The sequence below is a fragment of the Tenrec ecaudatus genome, chromosome 6 (assembly GCF_050624435.1).
Source record: "Tenrec ecaudatus isolate mTenEca1 chromosome 6, mTenEca1.hap1, whole genome shotgun sequence".
Taxonomy (NCBI): domain Eukaryota; kingdom Metazoa; phylum Chordata; class Mammalia; order Afrosoricida; family Tenrecidae; genus Tenrec; species Tenrec ecaudatus.
Window position 1 is genome coordinate 53,404,406 of NC_134535.1, and position 20,014 is coordinate 53,424,419.

At 36.8% G+C, this 20,014-nt stretch overlaps 1 protein-coding gene across 6 annotated transcripts in view; it reads left to right on the forward strand.

Annotated features, from left to right (window-relative positions):
- The window catches only part of OSBPL8 (oxysterol binding protein like 8), a 200,135-nt gene that overhangs the window by 143,591 nt on the left and 36,530 nt on the right, over window positions 1–20,014 (forward strand). For all 6 annotated transcript variants that reach the window (XM_075551253.1, XM_075551254.1, XM_075551255.1 and 3 more), the window contains 5 exons: window positions 3,225–3,295; window positions 9,256–9,333; window positions 11,077–11,178; window positions 16,475–16,678; window positions 18,410–18,494. In XM_075551253.1, coding sequence (XP_075407368.1) covers window positions 3,225–3,295; window positions 9,256–9,333; window positions 11,077–11,178; window positions 16,475–16,678; window positions 18,410–18,494 — 540 coding nt within the window. The remainder of the gene's footprint in view (window positions 1–3,224; window positions 3,296–9,255; window positions 9,334–11,076; window positions 11,179–16,474; window positions 16,679–18,409; window positions 18,495–20,014) is intronic.

The window sequence follows — 20,014 nt, forward strand, 5'->3', positions numbered from 1 at the left end:
AAATCTTAGATAACCCAAGCATCTATTATTTTATTTTAAAGTATTTAAAAATAATAGATAAATCCAGACATCATGAATGGGGCGTCGTTCTGTTAAATGGATTAGTCTATATCCCACTGCAACTGAGAACCGACTGGAGGAATTAAAGTAAAGGCTATTGCTATGTCATAAAAAGAAGCTCCATATTTTTTTCTTTCAAAAATAAATTCCTGGAAAATCTTTGTTCACTTGCACTTACATGAGAGAGAGTTTCAGAAATCTTGTGGGTAAATGGAATTAAAAGCTACTGAAAATAAATAAATAAATAAAAGATACTGAATTGTTTCCATGAACATTTTGAAATCCTTTTTTACAGAAGATCCTTAGAGTAATCTATGTTAGTCATTAGTTTTGAGAATTTTTTATTCTAATGTCATAAAAATAAGTATTTCATCACTTTTAAACTTAATCGTGTAACATTTTTGTTTGCTTTATCCTAATATTGATGAGCCCTTGGGATGTAGTTGTTAGGTGTCGGGCTGTGATTCACAGGGTTGGCAGTTTGAAACCATGGGAGAAGGACTGTGCTTTCTACTCCTGTAAACAGTTATACCGTCTTGGAAACCCACAGAGGGTTGCTATGAGTCAGCCTTGACTCAATGGCAATGTCTTCGGTTTTCTTGGTTTTATACTAATACTACAAATTTCGGTATGCTTCAGTACAAAATTCTGTGTTCCTTTTATGGCTAATCACCAGCCCCACAAGCTGTCAGTCTCCTCTTTAGCCAACAGAAAGAAAAAAAAATTAATATTACAGAAGTAATTCAGTAAAATATCTAAGATAATAGAATAAATTTGTTTTTAACTAATATAATCCAGTACTGAAAAATGATACTATCTTTGGTACTTTAAAATGCTTTAGGCACTATTGCTTATGGGCAATGTAACATTTAATTTTTTCTAGATTTATTTTGTTATTGCAAAATATACACTAATTGAATAGTTTCTACATGTACCATTTGGTGACATTGATTGTATTCTTCAAGTTGTACAATCATTCTCACCTTTTCTGAATTCATAAAATACCGCTGCCCTCTAAGGTTCTATCTAATCTTTCAAATTGCTCTTGCTGGTTTGTTCCCACATAGGTTATACTTAAAGGAATAGATGTTCAAGGAAGACCTTTTTTATTATAAAAGCTAAACTTTGATTTTATGAAGACCTTAGGGGAAATTTCTGGTTTGAGATTTTAATATACATCAAGGCAGTCATTTCAGGAGTTTAACTGCCCTCTATCACTCCAGGTCTTGGGTCTATGAGAATTTGAAATTCTGTTCTATATCTTCCCCCTTTTGATCAAAATTCATCTATATCAACCTTGGTCAAACTGTTCAGTAATGGTAGTCAGGTAGCATCCAGTTCTGATTCATGGCAGAGGAGGCAGTTGTTCACGGAGGCAGTTGGCCATGCATTCCATATTCTCTTACTCTTGACTCACTTTCTTCCTCTGTGTGGCTTCATTTACTGGATGCAGAACAGGGAATTATAGGGAAATGGTAGGACAGTGGGGGTAGTACAGTGTTGGGCAGCTAACTACAAGGTGAGTCCTTCAAACCCATCAGCTGCTCACAGGAAAAAGATAAGGCTGTCTGTTCAGAAAACTTAAGTACTAGTTTTGTGACTATGAGTTGGAATCAAGTCTATGGCACTATATTCTTGGATGGCTCTTCAAAAGTAGATAAAAATATTTTTAAACATGTACTATTACTTTTATGCCACAAATCTCAAGTTTAACATTCCTGCAGTTGTACCCTATAACATTAATTTACTGTACTGTGTTTTACATGATTACAGAGATAGTAATTTTTCAAAGTTCTTAGATTTACTGTTTTAGAATTTATGCAGCAATAGACACTATAATGACAATAAATGTTAGCATTAATTAAATGTATACTATATGGGAGCTCTGCAGTAGGTGATATGAATCCATCTTTATTTAATCTTTATATTGAACATGTTATCAGATTTTTTAAAACAGCCATCTCTCAATCCTGATGTATTTTCCCAATGTTATTCTACTACAAATTCTGAACTTCTTTTTAGTAAACTTCCTTTGAATGTGGCAAGAGGTGTAAAAAATATGGCGCATTTGCATTATATTTGCGAAACCAGCAGGAACCAGTTCAGTAGAATAAAAACCCTGTGCTTTGGTAGGACAGAAAAGAGGCACTTAGTTTGACTCATGTCAGGAGACTTCATTGCTGACACCATGGAGACAGTTCCAATGTGGAGTGTCCTCAGCTGACACAATAGAATTGCTCCAGGGGGAGTTCTAGGCTGGAATCTTTGCAGAAGCTGATTGCTATGTCTTTCTCTTGCAGAGCTGCTGGGTGAGTTTGAACCACCAACCTTTTGTGTTAGCAGCCAGGTGTTTAACTGTTGCGCCACTAGGGTTCCTTATTTTCTCTCTAGACCTTAATTAAATTTTTTTTTTTGGCTTGCCATCTCTCTACATTGGAGAGGTTGCTTTTTTTTTTTTTAATCATTTTATTGGGGGCTCATCCAATTCTTATCACAATCCATACATCCATCCTTTGTGTCAAACACATTTGTACATTTATTGCCATCACTAGTTCTTAAATGTGTTCTCCCCACAACTATCATGATCCCAATTCTATCTTACAAATCTGGCTAGACCAGAGGATGTATGTAGGTACAGATAGCAACAGGAAACACAGGGAATCCAGGACACACGACTCCTGCAGGACCAGTGGCGAGAGTGGCGATGCTTCAAGGGTGGAGGGAATGTGGGATAGAAAGTGGGAACTGATTACAAGAATCTACGTATAGCCTCCTCCCTGGGGGAGGGACAGCAGAGAAGTGGGGGAAAACGTCGGACAGTGTAACATATGACAAAATAATAATTTATGAATTATGAAGGGTTCATGAGGTAGGGGGGAGTGGGGAGGGAGGGGGAAAATGAGCAGCCGATATTAAGGCTCAAGTAGAAGGCAAATGTTTTGAGAATGATGACCTTAATTAATTTTACTGAATTATTATATGAGATGACCTGTAAGGGGTTATAATTGTTTTACATTGTCTAGACTTTCTGCCCCCAAGGTTCATCAAATAGAATGCATATTTAAAATTACATGACTTACATGAAAATTCTATTTAGCACTAAGGTATAAATGAGTATATGTTTTCATGTCATTAATACTGATATGTTAATTTTTTTCCTGAAGGTTTTGAAAGAGGGAAGGAAGATGCTTCTCAAAACAAAGATGACTCTTCACTTTCTATGTCAAAGAGCAAGGTAAGTATATTGTTACCCACAAATGTATGATTGTTTCAGTTTTCTAATGTTTAAAATGAGAAAACTAACAGAGTCTATCAGATTTTTCTCGTTGTATTGGTTCCCCGTTTCCCCACCACCTTCCCTCTACCCTCTTAGTGCCCTACTCCTGTTATTCATCCTGAGGGCTTCATCTGGCCTGGAGTCCCTGTGCTTCCAGCTCTTGTCTGTACCAGTGTACATGCTCTGGTCTAGCCTGATTTGGAAGGTAGAATTAATAACCAGTATTCTTGACAAACATCAAGGATTATATTGTTTGTGGCATATCTGCTACAATAATAAGTGTTTCAGAATTTAAAATGTAAAAAACACAACATTAATTCTGTTCCAGTCAAAGGTATTCTCAGACTTAATGTGGGTTTTTTTTCTTTTCATTTTTATATCCGAAATATTTTTATTTCACCCAGATGATAATGAAAATGTTTACATTTTACCAACTAAAGGTCAAAGATCTCTTACAGGGAGTTAGCAATTAAAAGACATTTTTGTGAGATATGCTTCAAATAATCCATCTTGCCTGGAGTCCTTGTACATATTCTTAGATCTGAGAGAATTTTTTCCTGTATGAGTACATATTCAGATTTGAGGGAGATTTTAAAACTTTATTGTGAATTAGGTGAAGGCTTACAGAGGAGTATTACTTTATAATGAATGCACTGGTTTCCTTATGAGCTTATAGCTTACTCGTAAACTTTCCACAGTTTATAAAAGGATTTAATATTTTTTTCAAAACAAAATTTCATTTATTTGTAATTATAAATAAATATTTCACAATATATAATTACATATTGTTTTTTGTGAGTAATCACTATGCTTTGTTATGTTCAATTTGTAACAATGAAAATACATCCTGCATGTCAGATATTTATATTACGATTCATAACAGTAGCAAAATTACAGTTATGAAGTAGCAGTGGAAATAATTTTTTAAAATAATTTTAATCGGGACTTGTGCAACTCTTAACACAATCCATACATCCATCCATTGTGCCAAGCACATTTGTACATTTGTTGCCATCATTCTCAAAACCTTTTCTTTCTACTTGAGCCCTGGTATCAGCTCCTCATATTTTCCCCTCCCTCCCCACCAGCCCTCCCTCACAAGCCCTTGATAATTTATAAATTATTATTATTATTATGTCATGTCTTACACTGTTCAATGTCTCCCGTAACCCAATTGTGATTGGTTCCCCCTTTCTACTCCACCTTACCCTTACCCTCCTGGTAGCAGTACGATCATTATTGGTCCTGTGGGGTTTATCTGTCCTGGATTCCCTGTGTTTCCAGTTCTTGTCTGTACCAGTGTACAAGGGATTTAACTTTTGATGACTATCTTTGGTCATATTTAATAGCAAGAGGAAGCCTTTACGTTTGTAGAATCAAACTTTAATATCTGTAAGAAGACCAACTTCTTTTGCTTTTATTATGAATTAAATGACATTTATAAGCATCATTAGTTTTACATTCAACAAATTATACAAATTTTGTTTTATCTCATTTATGCAATCCTTTTAATGTATTTCCACTTACCTGCACTCCCTCTTCTTTTTTAGCCCTCTGATTTTTGTCCTTGGGGAAAGGGTGCACGTTTGATCTGAAATGGTTGCTTTTGCGCACATCAGGGCGAGTGCAGCGCCAACCCTGAAGGGTGACTGTGGCCAGTATATACTCTTGGGGTTCCCACCATTCTCTCCTGACCTTAGGATTTTGAGTTTTATTCAATATTTCTCTCTCTGGCCAGGGTCTTTTTTTTTTGAGCACTTGGTACTGGGAGTCAGGCACCATCTACTTCTAGTCTCAGGGTTGTTTATGTGATCAAGTTCTAACACTCCTGCTTTTGACATTGACATTCCATTTTCATGGAATTCTGAATGTCTTTATGCTTCCTCAAGTAAATTTAGGGGAACTTTTTTGTTGTTATTTCTTTAGAATTGATCTGCATAACTAAGACCATCAAATAACTATATACTTTTACAAGCCTGGTACAAAAAGTAATGTTTTCATTTTTATCTTAGGATTTGTGGCTTTAGTATTATTTCCTCAATTGTATAGCTCAGTTCAGACGCACAATGTAATACACCATGTTCTCCTCAAAACATTTAAAAAGTACAGATCGCTCCCTTTTCTCATGCATCTATTCTAACCATTTTTATTGTATGAATAGGGGAATTGGAAAAGTCAATTTATCAGGTTACCTCCACTTCCTGTTATCAATAAAACCAGTAAAACCAAGTGGCATTTAAAAATGAGTCTCTAATTTTTTACTTCAGCAAAAGGAATCACCAGCATATAGTGGATCGAAGAAATCTTCTCACAAGCAGAAGAAATTTGCATTCCACGTGTCTTGACTTAATTCTCTAACTATCAAACCCTTCCCTAAAAGTTTTCTAACTCATCTACCGTATATACTTGAATATAAGCGACCCGAGTATTAGCCGGGGCACCTAATTATTACCTGGGAAACCAGAAACACTGATTAACTCTAGTATAAGCCTAGGGTGGAAAATGCAGAAGCTATTGGTGAGTTTCAATAATCGAAACAAATAAAAATAAAATTACTAAAAATTGAGACATCAGTGGGGTAATATATTTAAATGTTTATTTTAAATAAAAAACATAAATAAAAGGACAACAAGTCATTTAACATTAGTAAACCAGCGCAGTAATAGAAAATAGGTTCAACAAAAGCAATAAGGTATCAACAATGATACCTTAAGAGTGCTGTTCCCTGAGCTCAATCAGCAACCAAGCTAAAATGTAAAGAGTTAAAATCCTTCAAAACTGGATTCCTCATCATCATCCCCCCCAATGCAGAGCTTCAGCTGGTGTGAAGTTGTCGTAGATGCTGTCCTCACGGAGATCGCTGTCATCACCATCACTGCTATAATTTTCATACAAAGCGCAGTCCTCACTGCCATCCATAGCATGACTAATACTATATTTCTGGAAGGCACATCACACCATGTCTTCTGGAATGTCTTCCCATGCATCTCAAACCCACTTTGCTATTAACTCTATGTCAGGCATCATGAGATTTCCTCCTTTTGTTAGTTGGCCTTGACCAGATGACATCCATTCATGGCACTGACCCATGTATAATATAAGCTGAACCTTAGTTTTTCAGCACATTTTTTGTGCTGAAAAACTCGGCTTATACATGAGTATATACAGTAATAATTTCCTGTGAAAGTCTATTTACTTGGATATTTTTTTAAAAGAAAAAATATTCTAAGTAAAATATAGTCACAATGACTCATCACTTTACTGTTCATTATTTCTCTTACTTATAATATTTCATAGTTTTCAAAATAAGTCACAAGTATTTTATATTGATCCTCCATTCACCAAAAGATTCAATTTTTGACAATACCTGCAACCTGGAATATATTTATAAACCTGAAACACGATATATACCAAGTACTTTGTTAAATACTTTATGTACATTACCTCATTTAACCCATTAGCATTTGTATTAATTAGCAGCAGTATCTTCATTCTATAAATTATACTGAAAAATAACTTCTGAAAGGCATATAGCCAGTAGGGGGAAAAATAGATAAATAAATATATAACATGTTGAGCAGTCTAAAACCATTTAAGTCCTGTGCACTAAAGTCTGTGATCATCATTCAGAGTGATCAGTAGGATTTCTTTGTAAGGGCAAAAATATATAATATGATATTGCCAACAAAAGTAATCTATCGAAGTTCAGTATTTTAAAGTAAGCATTCAGACAGCTTAGGTAGTAATATTTTAAAAGATTATAGCACTGGCCTCTTTGAAAATATTTTGATTTTGATTTACAGCTAAACTATGTATTAGGCAACAATACCTTGATATGTGTACTTTGATTTACTGAGCTCCTGGCTTGCAGGTCCATTGCATACTGCAATCTTTTAGGAATAACCAAACTGATTTGTCATCTGGAGCTGTAGGGGAAACCATTATTTTCTTGCTCTTAGATAAATTTCAAATTTGAATCTGACTGAGATAATATATTATCAAGCTTAAAAGATAATAAATTAAAATAGTGAAATGACTTGGAATTTTAGAAAGATCAGATACCAGTCTCAGTTATCTACCTACTGGTTGTGTAACTTTGGGAAGTTATTTATTCATCAGCCTTGATTTTCCTAATTGTCAAAGACAGATACCCCTATGACTCATAGGGTTAAATCAGGTAGTGTGCATGAATTGCTTTAACAAACAAATGACCTTACCTTTTGTCAGTCTTTGAGCTAAGACTACTCATACTTGTATTCTTTGTTCTGAGTGAGCGGTGGGACATAGAATCCCCGATAATTTTGAGCATTCGTGTTTCTCTTACAGTGGCTGTGGCATCTGTGGATTCCCAGTATCAGCCACTATACAGAGACCTGTTTGGCTTGAGGAAATTTTTTGAAATTATTTTGCTGTCACATTATTTGTCATCAAAGAGTAACTTTTAAAAAGGTCTTATTAAATTAGCCTCTACTTTGAGTATTGTTCGCATGTCCTTTCCAGTTCTGCCAAGTATTACCACATTTGGTACTAAGTAGCAGAGCCAGTTTTAAGAGCAATGAAATAAAATGTAGATGATAGTCTCATTTATTTGGTTAATTCTGTAGGTATTTTTCTGCAGATGGTACAGTGGGTGTCATTGGTAAATTAATATGTGCATATCCTATGGATTTTAAAAATTGGTGGAGGGAGTTTGTTTTTCAGTCCCTAATCATATCTAGTAATATTGCTGAGATTATCTGGCCTTTCGACATTTCAAAGTCACTATATGGAACAGTCTTCCACCGATGCTTTCTTAGTGTTAGGGATACTCCTAAACACTATCAATACCTTCTTTTATGTCTAAAAACAGACAAAAATTTAAATAATAGCACATGAAGGAATATGTACAAACTTTATAGAAACAGTTTTTAGATTTGTTTTCTTCTACTTAGAGAATTGGGCTATGATCCAGAATTTGATGATTTTGATTATGAATTTACAAAATCAGCCTCCCTGATTTGCCCTTTCATGAGTTCAAATGAAGATACACCTGTTATTCCCATTTCTCAAGATTCTTATAAAGATATAATTTAAAATATGAAGTATAAGCTGAATGTTTTAAAGTAACTTAAAGCATTAGACAATTGCATTGCTCAGCTACTTTTGTCCTAAGAGTTATAAATAATTATATATGTTCCTTAAAAATATTCTGGAAAAAAGTATGCAGAAATTTACAAATTACATATATACTTGTGTATAAACTGAGTTTTTCAGCACAAAAAATATGCTGAAAAACTGGGGTTTGGCTTATATTTGAGTCAGTGGTACCCCAGCGAGGTGTAACATCTCGCGGGTGATTGCCGTCCCTCCGCTGTTCATTCAAAGCTCCGCTGACCCTACAGGGCTTTGAATGTTTGTTTACTCACATCTAACCTATCAGAGCCATCCTATGATGTGGACGGCTCCAGTTCGCAGAAGCACCCCTAGTGATTCACTTACACTGGCAGCTGAACTGGTAAGGATGTGTCTGTGGCTACGCTCTGTCTCTCCCCTCTGGTCTCTGTGTTAATTCACATCCTGCATTTCTAGCCCTAGGCTTATACTCGAGTCAATCAGTTTTTCTGGTTTCCCAGGTAATAATTAGGTACCTCGGCTTGTTTTTGGGTCGGCTTATATTCTAGTATATACGGTATCTTATTTAACTTCATATTGTAATTTGCGGATGAGTATGGGTGCGCACATGTTTTCACATGGCCTTAATGTATGTTACTTTTTAAACAGATAGTATTTAGAATAAAATTGGTATTTAAAATTGACATTTACATAAATCATAACTTTAAATGGGAATAAAGTAAAAAACTGCTTTAGGATTTATCTTTATATATCACATATGTAGAATAATTACTATTTATCTTCTGTTCATTTCTATGTGATTTCAGTCCGAATCTAAACTTTATAATGGCCTGGAGAAAGACAGTTCTACTTCAAGCAAGCTAACAAAAAAGGAATCTCTTAAGGTTAGTTTTCACAATTATTTCTAGACAATATCTTACACAGTACTTTGCATGTGCCTTGAAAACAAACTGATAGTCTATGATTGTATAACTTTCCTTAAGAAAGAACAATAGCAGCAGCAATATACACATTATTTATTAGTATCAGAAAAAGCAAAACTATCAGTTATAAATGATTGCAGCATTTTTATATTATGATATGGAAGAGCTGGCAATAGAGAATGGAATAAGAAAAATGATAGAAGCAGTATAACATAATGGTTAAAGGTGTAAAATTTGGAGCCAATGTGCTTAAAAATGAATCCTTCCTTCACTTACTGTGTGAGCTTAGACAAATCCTAGGCAGGTACACAGTAAACTCTGTGCCTGAGTTTACTCATCAATAAATAAGAAAACAGTTCTCCATTTATTTTGGAGGACTAAAGGAAGTAAATACATGGAAAATGCGTAGAGCACTGACGGATATATTGTATGAACTGCATATGAATGGTGCCCCCCAGCTCAAAAATACATGGATTTCCCCCCAAAGCTGTGTATTTAAATTTTTTACAAAACAACCTTATCCCTTCAAAGTACTCTCCTTCACACTTAATAATACATTTGTCAAAGCTATGATTCCATTCTTGGAAACATTTTTCAAACTCATCTGTTTGGATGGCTGATAGCACCTCCCTCGTCTTTTTCTTCGCCTTTTCTAAGTCATCAAATAGCTGTTCTTTCATGTCCCTCTTCATTCGCGGACACAAAAAAAAGTTGGAGCAAGGTCAGATGAGTCAGGTATGTGGGGCAAGAGGCATGCTGCTTTTTGGCAAAAAAAATGACTGTGTGAACAGGTGCGATGTTCACACCAGTCCCACTTCTGCAACAAATCAGGCTTTTTTGTTGCATCCTGTTACACTCTCTTTTCAGAACCTCTAAATAGAAAGTTTGATCAATAGTCTGACCTGGTGGAATGAACTCCAAATACCCTACAAGTCATTTGGGAAGTTGACAGATGTCCAAAATGAAGTTTGTCATCAATCAACATTTCACCTTTTTTGAACTGAGAAAACCACTCGTACACTTGAGTTTTTCCCATAGCTCTGTCCTTGTAAGCTGTGTTCAACATCACAACAGTTTCTGCCGCATTTTCCCCAAGCAGGCAACAAAATTTCATAGCTGCCCAATTCCAGGTTCTTGAGGGGAAACCCCTTGTATTATCTCGTACTGCATTGTTCATAATAGAACTCCTCTGCAGTAGCCAAAAGAATGAAGCAGACACACAAAACTCTCCAAAGAATATTGAATGGACATGTTTTCATGTGCTTAAAAACAAAAGAAAAAGCTGTATATGTCTATAGGCCATGTGTTTTTAGGTCCTATATGTTTCTATAGAAAGACCTCAAATTAGAGTATTTTCTAGATAGATAACAGTAGTCGGTTCTGGAGATTGGAATAGAATGGGTATAATAAAGCCTGCCTTTAGCTTTTTTTAGTGTTGTTTGAAATTGAGATTGTATTCATATATTGTATAATTTTTAAAAAGTGAAAATTCTTTTTATAAACAGAACTGGAATGATGATCAGAAAAATGAGATTCTAATCTTGATTCTCTAAAAGCTTTTTTCAGTCTGAAAAATAAGTAGAATAAGTAAAAGTTTTATCTTAAGATACGAGACGTCTAAAGGCTTTTATACACTGTGTTCTATAGACCTAAAAAATGAAACAAAGAGGTGTAACTCTTTTCCTATTGTTTCTACAAAAACAGGTGCAAAAGAAAAATTATCGAGAGGAGAAAAAAAGAGCCACAAAGGAGTTACTCAGTACAATCACTGACCCTTCGGTAATTGTTATGGCTGATTGGTTGAAGGTCAGTTTTTATTGAATCTTGAATTCATATTGTTACATGCTTAAACCCATTGCCGTGGAGTTGGTTCTCACTCAGAGAGACTAGGTAGGACAGAGTACAATTGCACCCCAGTATTTCCAAGGCTGCAATCTTCATAGAAAAAGAGTACCATTTATTTCTACTACAGAGCATCCTACATAGGTTGAACCACTGCAGATGAGCACTTTACCACTGTGCCACCAGGCATCTGTTCAATGTTACTACTGCAATAGGAAAGCCCAGAGTTACCTAATGCCTACAAGGCAAAAGCAACTCATAAAATTGTTTTGTACTGGTAACGAAACTTACTAATTGTGTCCCAGAGGTTCTGAGTTTCAACCTTAATGGGCAGCAGGAACCTTAAGGTTGTCTGACTTGATAGTACTATCAAGTATGTGTAATGGTTGTTTCAAAAGTTCTATCTATGTCGCATTATATTTCTAATAAGTATACTGTAAGTTTTTTAATTTTTTATTCAAATTATATTTTAATATTGTAAGCTTGATATATACCATATATACTCATGGATAAGCCAAGTTTTTCAGCACATTTCTTTTCTTTTTTTAAAAACATTTTATTAGGGGCTCATACAGCTCTTATCACAATCCATGCATATACATACATCAATTGTATAAAGCACATCTGTACATTCTTTGCCCTAATCATTTTCTTTTCTTTTTTTACACTTTATTAGGGGCTCATACAACTTTTATCACATTCCACACATATATATACATCAGTTGTATAAAGCACATCCATACATTCTTTGCCCTAATCACTCTGAAAGCATTTGCTCTCCACTTAAGCCCTCTGCATCAGGTCCTCTTTTTTTCCCCCCTCCTTCCCCGCTCCCCCCTCCCTCATGAGCCCTTGATAATCCACAGATTGTTATTTTGTCATATCTGCCCTATCTGGAGTCTCCCTTCCCCACCTTCTCTACCATCCATCTCCCAGGGAGGAGGTCACATGTGGATCCCTGTAATCAGTTCCCCCTTTACAACCCACTCACCCTCCACTCTCCCAGATTCGCCCCTCACACCCCTGATCCTGAAGGTATCGTCCACCCTGGATTCCCTGTGCCTCCAGCTCCCATATGCACCAGTGTACAATCTCTGTCCTATCCAGCCCTGCAAGGTAGAATTCGGATCATGGTAGTTGGCGGGAGGAAGCATCCAGGATCTGGGGGAAAGCTGTGTTCTTCATCGGTACTACACCACACCCTGACTGACCCGTCTCCTCTCCTAAACCCCTCTGTGAGGGGATTTCCAGTGGTCGACACTTGGGCCTCGGGTCTCCACACTGCACTTCCCCCTTCATTCACTATGTTATATATATATACACACATACATACACACACACATATATACATATACACACATATATATATTCTATTTTTTTTGCATGATACCTTATACCTGGTCCCTTTGGCACCTCGTGATCGCACCGGCTGGTGTGCTTCTTCCATGTGGGCTTTATTGCTTCTGAGCTAGATGGCCGCTTGTTCACCTTCAAGCCTTTAAGACCCCAGACACTATCTCTTTCGATAGCCGGGCACCATCAGCTTTCTTCACCACATTTGCTTATGCACCCGTTTGTCTTCAGCGATTGTATCATGGAAGTGTGCAGCCAATGATATGATTTTTTTTGTTCTTTGATGCCTGATAACTGATCCTTTCGGGACCACTCGATCACACAGGCTGGTGTGTTCTTCCATATGGACTTTGTTGCTTCTGAGTTAGATGGCCGCTTTTTTATCTTCAAGCCTTTAAGACCCCAGTCACTATCTCTTTTGATAGCCGGGCACCATCAGCTTTCTTCACCACATTTGCTTATGCACCCGTTTGTCTTCAGCGATTGTATCATGGAGGTGTGCAGCCAATGATATGATTTTTTTTGTTCTTTGATGCCTGATAACTGATCCTTTCGGGACCACTCGATCACACAGGCTGGTGTGTTCTTCCATATGGACTTTGTTGCTTCTGAGCTAGATGGCCGCTTTTTTATCTTCAAGCCTTTAAGACCCCAGTCACTATCTCTTTTGATAGCCAGGCACCATCAGCTTTCTTCACCACATTTACTTGTTCACCCACTTTGGCTTCAGCAGTTGTGTCGGGAGAGTGAGCATCATAGAGTGCAAATTTAATAAAAGTATTTCATACATTGAGGGAGTGCTTGAGTAGAGGCCCAAGGTCCTTCCGCCACCTTAATACTAAACCTATAAATATAGACACATAGAAATATTTCCCCATCCTCATATATATATTTGCATGTACATGTCTTTGTCTAGACCTCCATAAATGCCCCTTGACTCCCAGCTCCTTCCTCCATCTCCATTGACTTTCCTCCTGCCCCACTACCATGCTCCGTCCCCACCTGGGCTACAGCTATACCTCTTCTCTAGGCAACTTTACCCTTGATCATTCCCCATCAGGCCTGCCACTCCCCCCTCACTACCATTTTGGGTCCCATGTTGTTCCCTTGTCCCTGTGTTTGTTAACACCACTTCCTTACCCCCCCTCCCCCACCCCAAGTCCCCCCGGAACTGTCGGTCCCGTTGTTTTTCCTCCAGATAGTTCATCCAGCCTGTCCTATTCAGACAGACCTGTGGAGACACTAACATGCAGGAAAACAAGACAGAGGAAAACAAAGCAACAGTATACAATCAGACAACAAAACAACAAAAATGAACCACTGACAAAGAACAGAACAAAACAGTTCACAAAAGAAAAGCTTGTAGTTAGTTCAGGGATCATTTGCTGGCCCTTAGGAGCGTTTTCCAGTCCAGTCTGTTGGGGCACCACACCCTGGCCCCAAAGTCCACTTTCAGCACATTTTTAATGCAGATTTTGTGGTAAAATTAGGTGCCTCAGCTGATATTTGGGTTGGCTTATACTCAAGTATAATATGTTATAAGGAGCTCTGAGAAAAGTTCATATAAATTTATCTTTTGAAAAGGATTCATAATCACTAATGTGCTTACCACTGTCCTGTTCTTCCCTTTTCCTCCTGTCCCAGTCACTCTATCCTCTTTCTCTTTCTTCTCCAGAACAGCTAGGAGGGATCTTTCAGACTTAATACTAGCCTTAAGTGGGATCTCCTCAAAGCTCTGGCTCCCAGGAAGTTTTAGCACCTTACGTTCATCAAAGAATCAGCCCAACTGAAATGCTGCCTCCTGTAACCGCCTATAACTTACATAATCTATAGATCTGTCAAAGACGCTCTCTCACTGAAAATAATTTCCCTGGACATTCACGTTATATCAATGGCTTCAATTTTGTACTAAAAATATCTTCTATCTTACTTTTTACAGAAAACTCACCCTCCATGCTTTTTACTGTCACATTCCCCAAATTCAGAATTTTATCTCAAATTGAGTAGCATTTCCTTTTCACTTCTCTTGTCTTTTTCTTTTATTTACACACTCAAACTCTTTCTTAAAGATTTTATTCTCAGAGCTGGTCTCAAAATTCTCTTTTCTAAAGTTTTCATTAGCATTACTATAATATGCCTACTTTGGCATAAAGAGGCCCTGTATTGATTCCATAATGCATCTTAGTTCATTGAGACAACATAGATGTCTTACAGTAAGGATAATTCTTATCTTAAACTAAAATATTAATGTCCTTTTCAGTATTGTGAATTCAGTACACATAGAAATAAATTTAATGGATTAAAGAAATAGAATTTGATTGGGAAGTAGAGTTCTCATTGATATAACATTGGATCCTAGGATTAAGAACATTTTATGAGAAGAAAGTAAGAAATTTATGTAACTTTATTTAGAATTTCCCCCCAAGAAATTTAAGTGGCACACCTGGTAATAACTAAGAACAATGTAATCAAGAGCAGATAGTTTTAGAGGCTGAGAAAGGTCTGTATTGTTCCTACTATTCAGGAATTAATTACCAAATGAATGCCAATAGTATCTTGGCATTGTTATGTTGTAGTGCCAGGGGCTGTGGTGGGGTGGGATGTTTGTGTTAATTTTAAAGACAACATAATCATATGCTCATGCTAATAAGATTACAGCTGTGATAAATGTTATGAAGGAGACACTTGATAACTAGTATATGTTCCCTAATCTGGTTAGAGTGTTTAGGAAAACTATTCTAATTAGTGTGTTATTTTTAAACTGTTCATCCAACCTCCTACTAGTATTTAATCTCTGAAGTGGATCTATGTCACATTTACCTTTGTGGTGTTTATCATGTAGTAGATATGTAGAAATAGCTGTTGAATTTCAAGTGTACATTTTATTAATTTTTTTCATAAATCATTTATTGGGAGTTAATAGATATATCATTCTAAAGTATCAATCACATCAAACAGTATTGTAAAATTGCACCCACAATCAGTTTCAAAACATTCTTTTCCTTCTTGAACTCCTTGACCAAGAACCACTGCACCCCCCAGAATCCCTTATAATAATTGCTGTCCCTATAGGTTTGTAAAAACATGTAACAAAAATTCAAGTGGGTCACCCCTTGTAACAGAACATATGTGAGATAAACCCAATATGAACAAATATAGAAACACAAAAATAAAAACAGGATCAGGCTTAATATGCATCAGAGGGGGGAATCAACTGGCAAGGTTTTAACCATTCAAATCAGGTTTATTGTTTTAATATTCTATAGTCATCTCTCCAATGTACTCTATCTGGTAACCACTTTCTTCCCATCCCTCTGTTATGGACAGAGGGAAAAACTGGAGGCTTGTTTCCTATGGAGACCCCACAAATGTACCTTGAGCACCCACGGTCATCCATAGCCTTCTGCAAACCAGATGCTCACAAATTAAGTTCTGAAACTTTTTCCTCCTTCAACTGTATATTATTTGCAGTCCTTCAGTCACTGATGGTATGCTTCTTCCATGTGGACTTAGTTGAGAGCTCACTTTGATGACTGCTTATTTGGAAACAAGGCCTAAGACCGCAGATGCTATTTTATCTGACAGCTGGGCACCATCTGATTTTTCCTCCACGTTTGGCTATGACACACACATCTTCTGTGTTCCCTTCCTGAGGGGCGAGTGTAGAACAGGGGCGTGATGTAAGAGCTAATTGTTCTCAATTGGAGCTAGGATTTAGTGCGAACCCAAAATCCATTCCTGGATCTATGTTTGTTTTGTTTTTAATCTGTCTTTGTCTCCCTTTCAAACCTGTTTATTAATTTATGGTAGAAAGCCTTATATCTATGGCACAGAGATTTATTGATTTATATCTATGGAACAAAGAAAAATAGATCTATATTTCTCAAATAAACTTACCCTTCTGTAGATTCGTGGTACTCTGAAGAGCTGGACAAAGTTGTGGTGTGTGTTGAAACCTGGAGTTCTCCTGATATATAAAACCCAAAAAAATGGTCAATGGGTAGGAACAGTTCTCTTGAATGCCTGTGAAATCATTGAACGTCCATCAAAGAAGGATGGCTTTTGTTTCAAGTTGTTTCATCCTCTGGAGCAATCTATTTGGGCAGTGAAGGTAAGTTGTTATTATTTGTTGTAAAAGTGAAATGTATGGATGATAATCTATGAATAGGGCTGAGATAAAACAGAACTTAGAAGATGTTTAATTTAATAATTGCTGCCTTCAGCTAGGACTTCAGAGTGTGTTTCTGTTTCAAGCACATTGTTCCCCTTTCTCTTTCTACCCACAATGAAAAGTGCAGCAAAAACTTTAGTGTACCTATATGATCTAGCATATTTTAATATAAAAAAACCATGCACCTAGCAAGGAGCAAGACTTGAAATCCAGAAGTCTGGTTCCAGGACTGATTCTAGGAATTGGGTCATAAATTATAAAGCTGTTTGAAAGTACTCAGAATTCATAAAAAATATATTGATCTTTTTCCTAATCATTTTGATTTTCCTAATGTTTATGCTTATTACAATTACTTTTATCAAAACTACATTTAAAAAAAATCATTTTATTGGGGGCTCATACATCTCATCATAATCTGTACATCCATCCATAGTGTCAATCACATTTGTACATTTGATGTCATCATCCTTCTCAAAACATTTGCTTTCTACTTGAGCCCCTGGTATCAGTTCCTCATTTTCCCCTCCCTCCCTACTACCTCCTCCCTCATGAACCCTTTATAATTCATAAGTTATTATTATTTTGTCATATCTTACACTATCCTATGTCTCCCTTCACCCACCCATCTGTTGTCCATCCCCCAGGGAGGGGGTTATATGTAGATCCTTGTAATCGGTTCCCCCTTGCTACTCCACCCTTCCTCCACCTGCCCTGTATCGCCACTCTCACCACTGGTCCTGAAAGGATCATCTGTCCTGGATTCGCTGTGTTTCCAGTTGCTATCTGTACCCGTGTACATCCTCTGATCTAGCCGGATTTGTAAGGTAGAATTGGGATCATACTAGTGGGGAGGTAGGAAACATTTAAGAAATAGAGGAAAGTTGTATGTTTCATCGTTGCTACACTGCAAGCTGACTGGCTCGTCTCCTCCCCATGACCCTTCTGTAAGGGGATGTTCGATTCAAAACTACTTAAAAAAAATTGGACCTTAAAAAAAAGTTCTAATTTAAATTTAATCCTCAGATTTTCCTTCTAGTTAAAGGAAAAAGTGTAGTAAAAAATTGACTGTTTGATAACAATTACTGTAGAATTCTTGATGCTGTATACTTTTAAAATATATAGTCCTACTTAGCAGCAATAATGAACCTCTTCATCCTTTCCTATTCCTGGAAAAATAAAATTTGCTTTTAAAATTGGCCTTTTAAAAATGAGTATATCATTGGTTTTAAATTGGGGAAAGATTAATTTTTAAAAACACTTGTTTTTCTTGTAAACTAGCATATTTCTAGCTATTTGCTTTAAGCTACTAGAAATATAATATTTATTATCTAGTAGTATCAGGGAGATGAAAATTCTGTATTAAAATTTGTCCTACTCTTGTAAACTTTAGGCTCTTAGTATTGTATGAACAACCTGTAGAGATATTATTTATGTGTGAGAATTGTTATTTATTCAGCTTTCTGTTCAGGCGATATCCTTGTTAGAAGAGGAAAACTCTTAGGTACTTCCTATTTGTTTCCTCGGAAAGGGTGAAATGCTCTTTGATCATCATTTGTCTGGTTTTTAAATTATAATCTATGCCTCATTTAGATTACTGTCAATAGTAATGAGATACAATGTTGAGATTTCATGATATTGTACAATACTTATTTTGCTTATTTCTTTATTTAGGGTCCAAAAGGCGAAGCAGTTGGATCCATAACTCAGCCCTTACCTAGCAGTTACTTGATCATCCGAGCTACTTCAGAGTCAGATGGTAAATATAGTTTCTCATGGATTGATTTTGTTCCTATTTCTAAGCTGTTAAAAATGTTATTTTTAAATTTCCTAAAGTTTTTTTTTAACAATTTATTGGGGCTCATACAATTCTTATCACAGTTCATACATATACATACATCAATTGTATAAAGCACATCTGTACAGTCTTTGCCCTAATCATTTTTTTTCCTCTTTTCTTTTTTTACATTTTATTAGGGACTCATAGAACTCTTATCACAATCCATACATATACATACATCAATTGTATAAAGCACATCCATACATTCCCTGCCCCAATCATTCTCAAAGCATTTGCTCTCCACTTAAGCCCCTTGCATCAGGTCCTCTTTTTTTTTCCCCTCCCTCCCCTTTCCCCCCTCCCGTGCCCTTGGTAATTTATACATCGTTATTTTGTCATATCTTGCCCTATCCGGAGTCTCCCTTCCCCCCCTTCTCTGCTGTCCCTCTCCCAGGGAAGAGGTCACATGTGGACCTTGTAATCAGTTCCCCCTTTCCAACCCACTCACCCTCCACTCTCCCAGCATCGTCCCTCACACCCTTGGTCCTGAAGGTATCATCCACCCTGGATTCCCTGTACCTCCAGCCCTCATATGTACCAGTGTACAGCCTCTGCCCTATCCAGGCCTGCAAGGTAGAATTCGGATCATGGTAGTTGGGGGGAGGAAGCATCCAGGATCTGGGGGAAAGCTGTGTTCTTCAATGGTACTACCTCGCACCCTAATTAACCCATCTCCTCTCCTAAACCCCTCTATGAGGGGATCTCCATTGGCCGACACTTGGGCCTTGGGTCTCCACTCTGCACTTCCCCCTTCATTTAATATGGTATATATATACATATATACATATACACATACATACACACACTTACATCTTTTTTTTTGTTTGCATGATGCCTTATACCTGGTCCCTTGGCACCTCGTGATCGCACTGGCCGGTGTGCTTCTTCCATGTGGGCTTATTTGCTTCTGAGCTAGATGGCCGCTTATTCACCTTCAAGCCTTTAAGACCCCAGACACTCTCTCTTTTGATAGCCGGGCACCATCAGCTTTCTTCACCACATTTGTTTATGCATCCATTTGTCTTCAGCGATCCTATCATGGAGGTGTACAGTCCATGATATGATTTTTTGTTCTTTGATGCCTCATAACTGATCCCTTCGGGACCACTCGATCACACAGGCTGGCGTGTTCTTCCATGTGGACTTTGTTGCTTCTGAGCTAGATGGCCGCTTGTTTATCTTCAAGCCTTTTTTTTTTTTTTTTTAAACATTTTATTAGGGGCTCATACAACTCTTATCACAATCCATACATATACATACATCAATTGTATAAGGCACATCTGTACATTTTTGCCCTAATCATTTTCTCTTTTTTTTGTTACATTTTATTAGGAGCTCATACAACTCTTATCACAATTCATATATATACATACATCGATTGTATAAAGCACATCCTTATCACAATCCATACATATACATACATCAATTGTATAAAACAC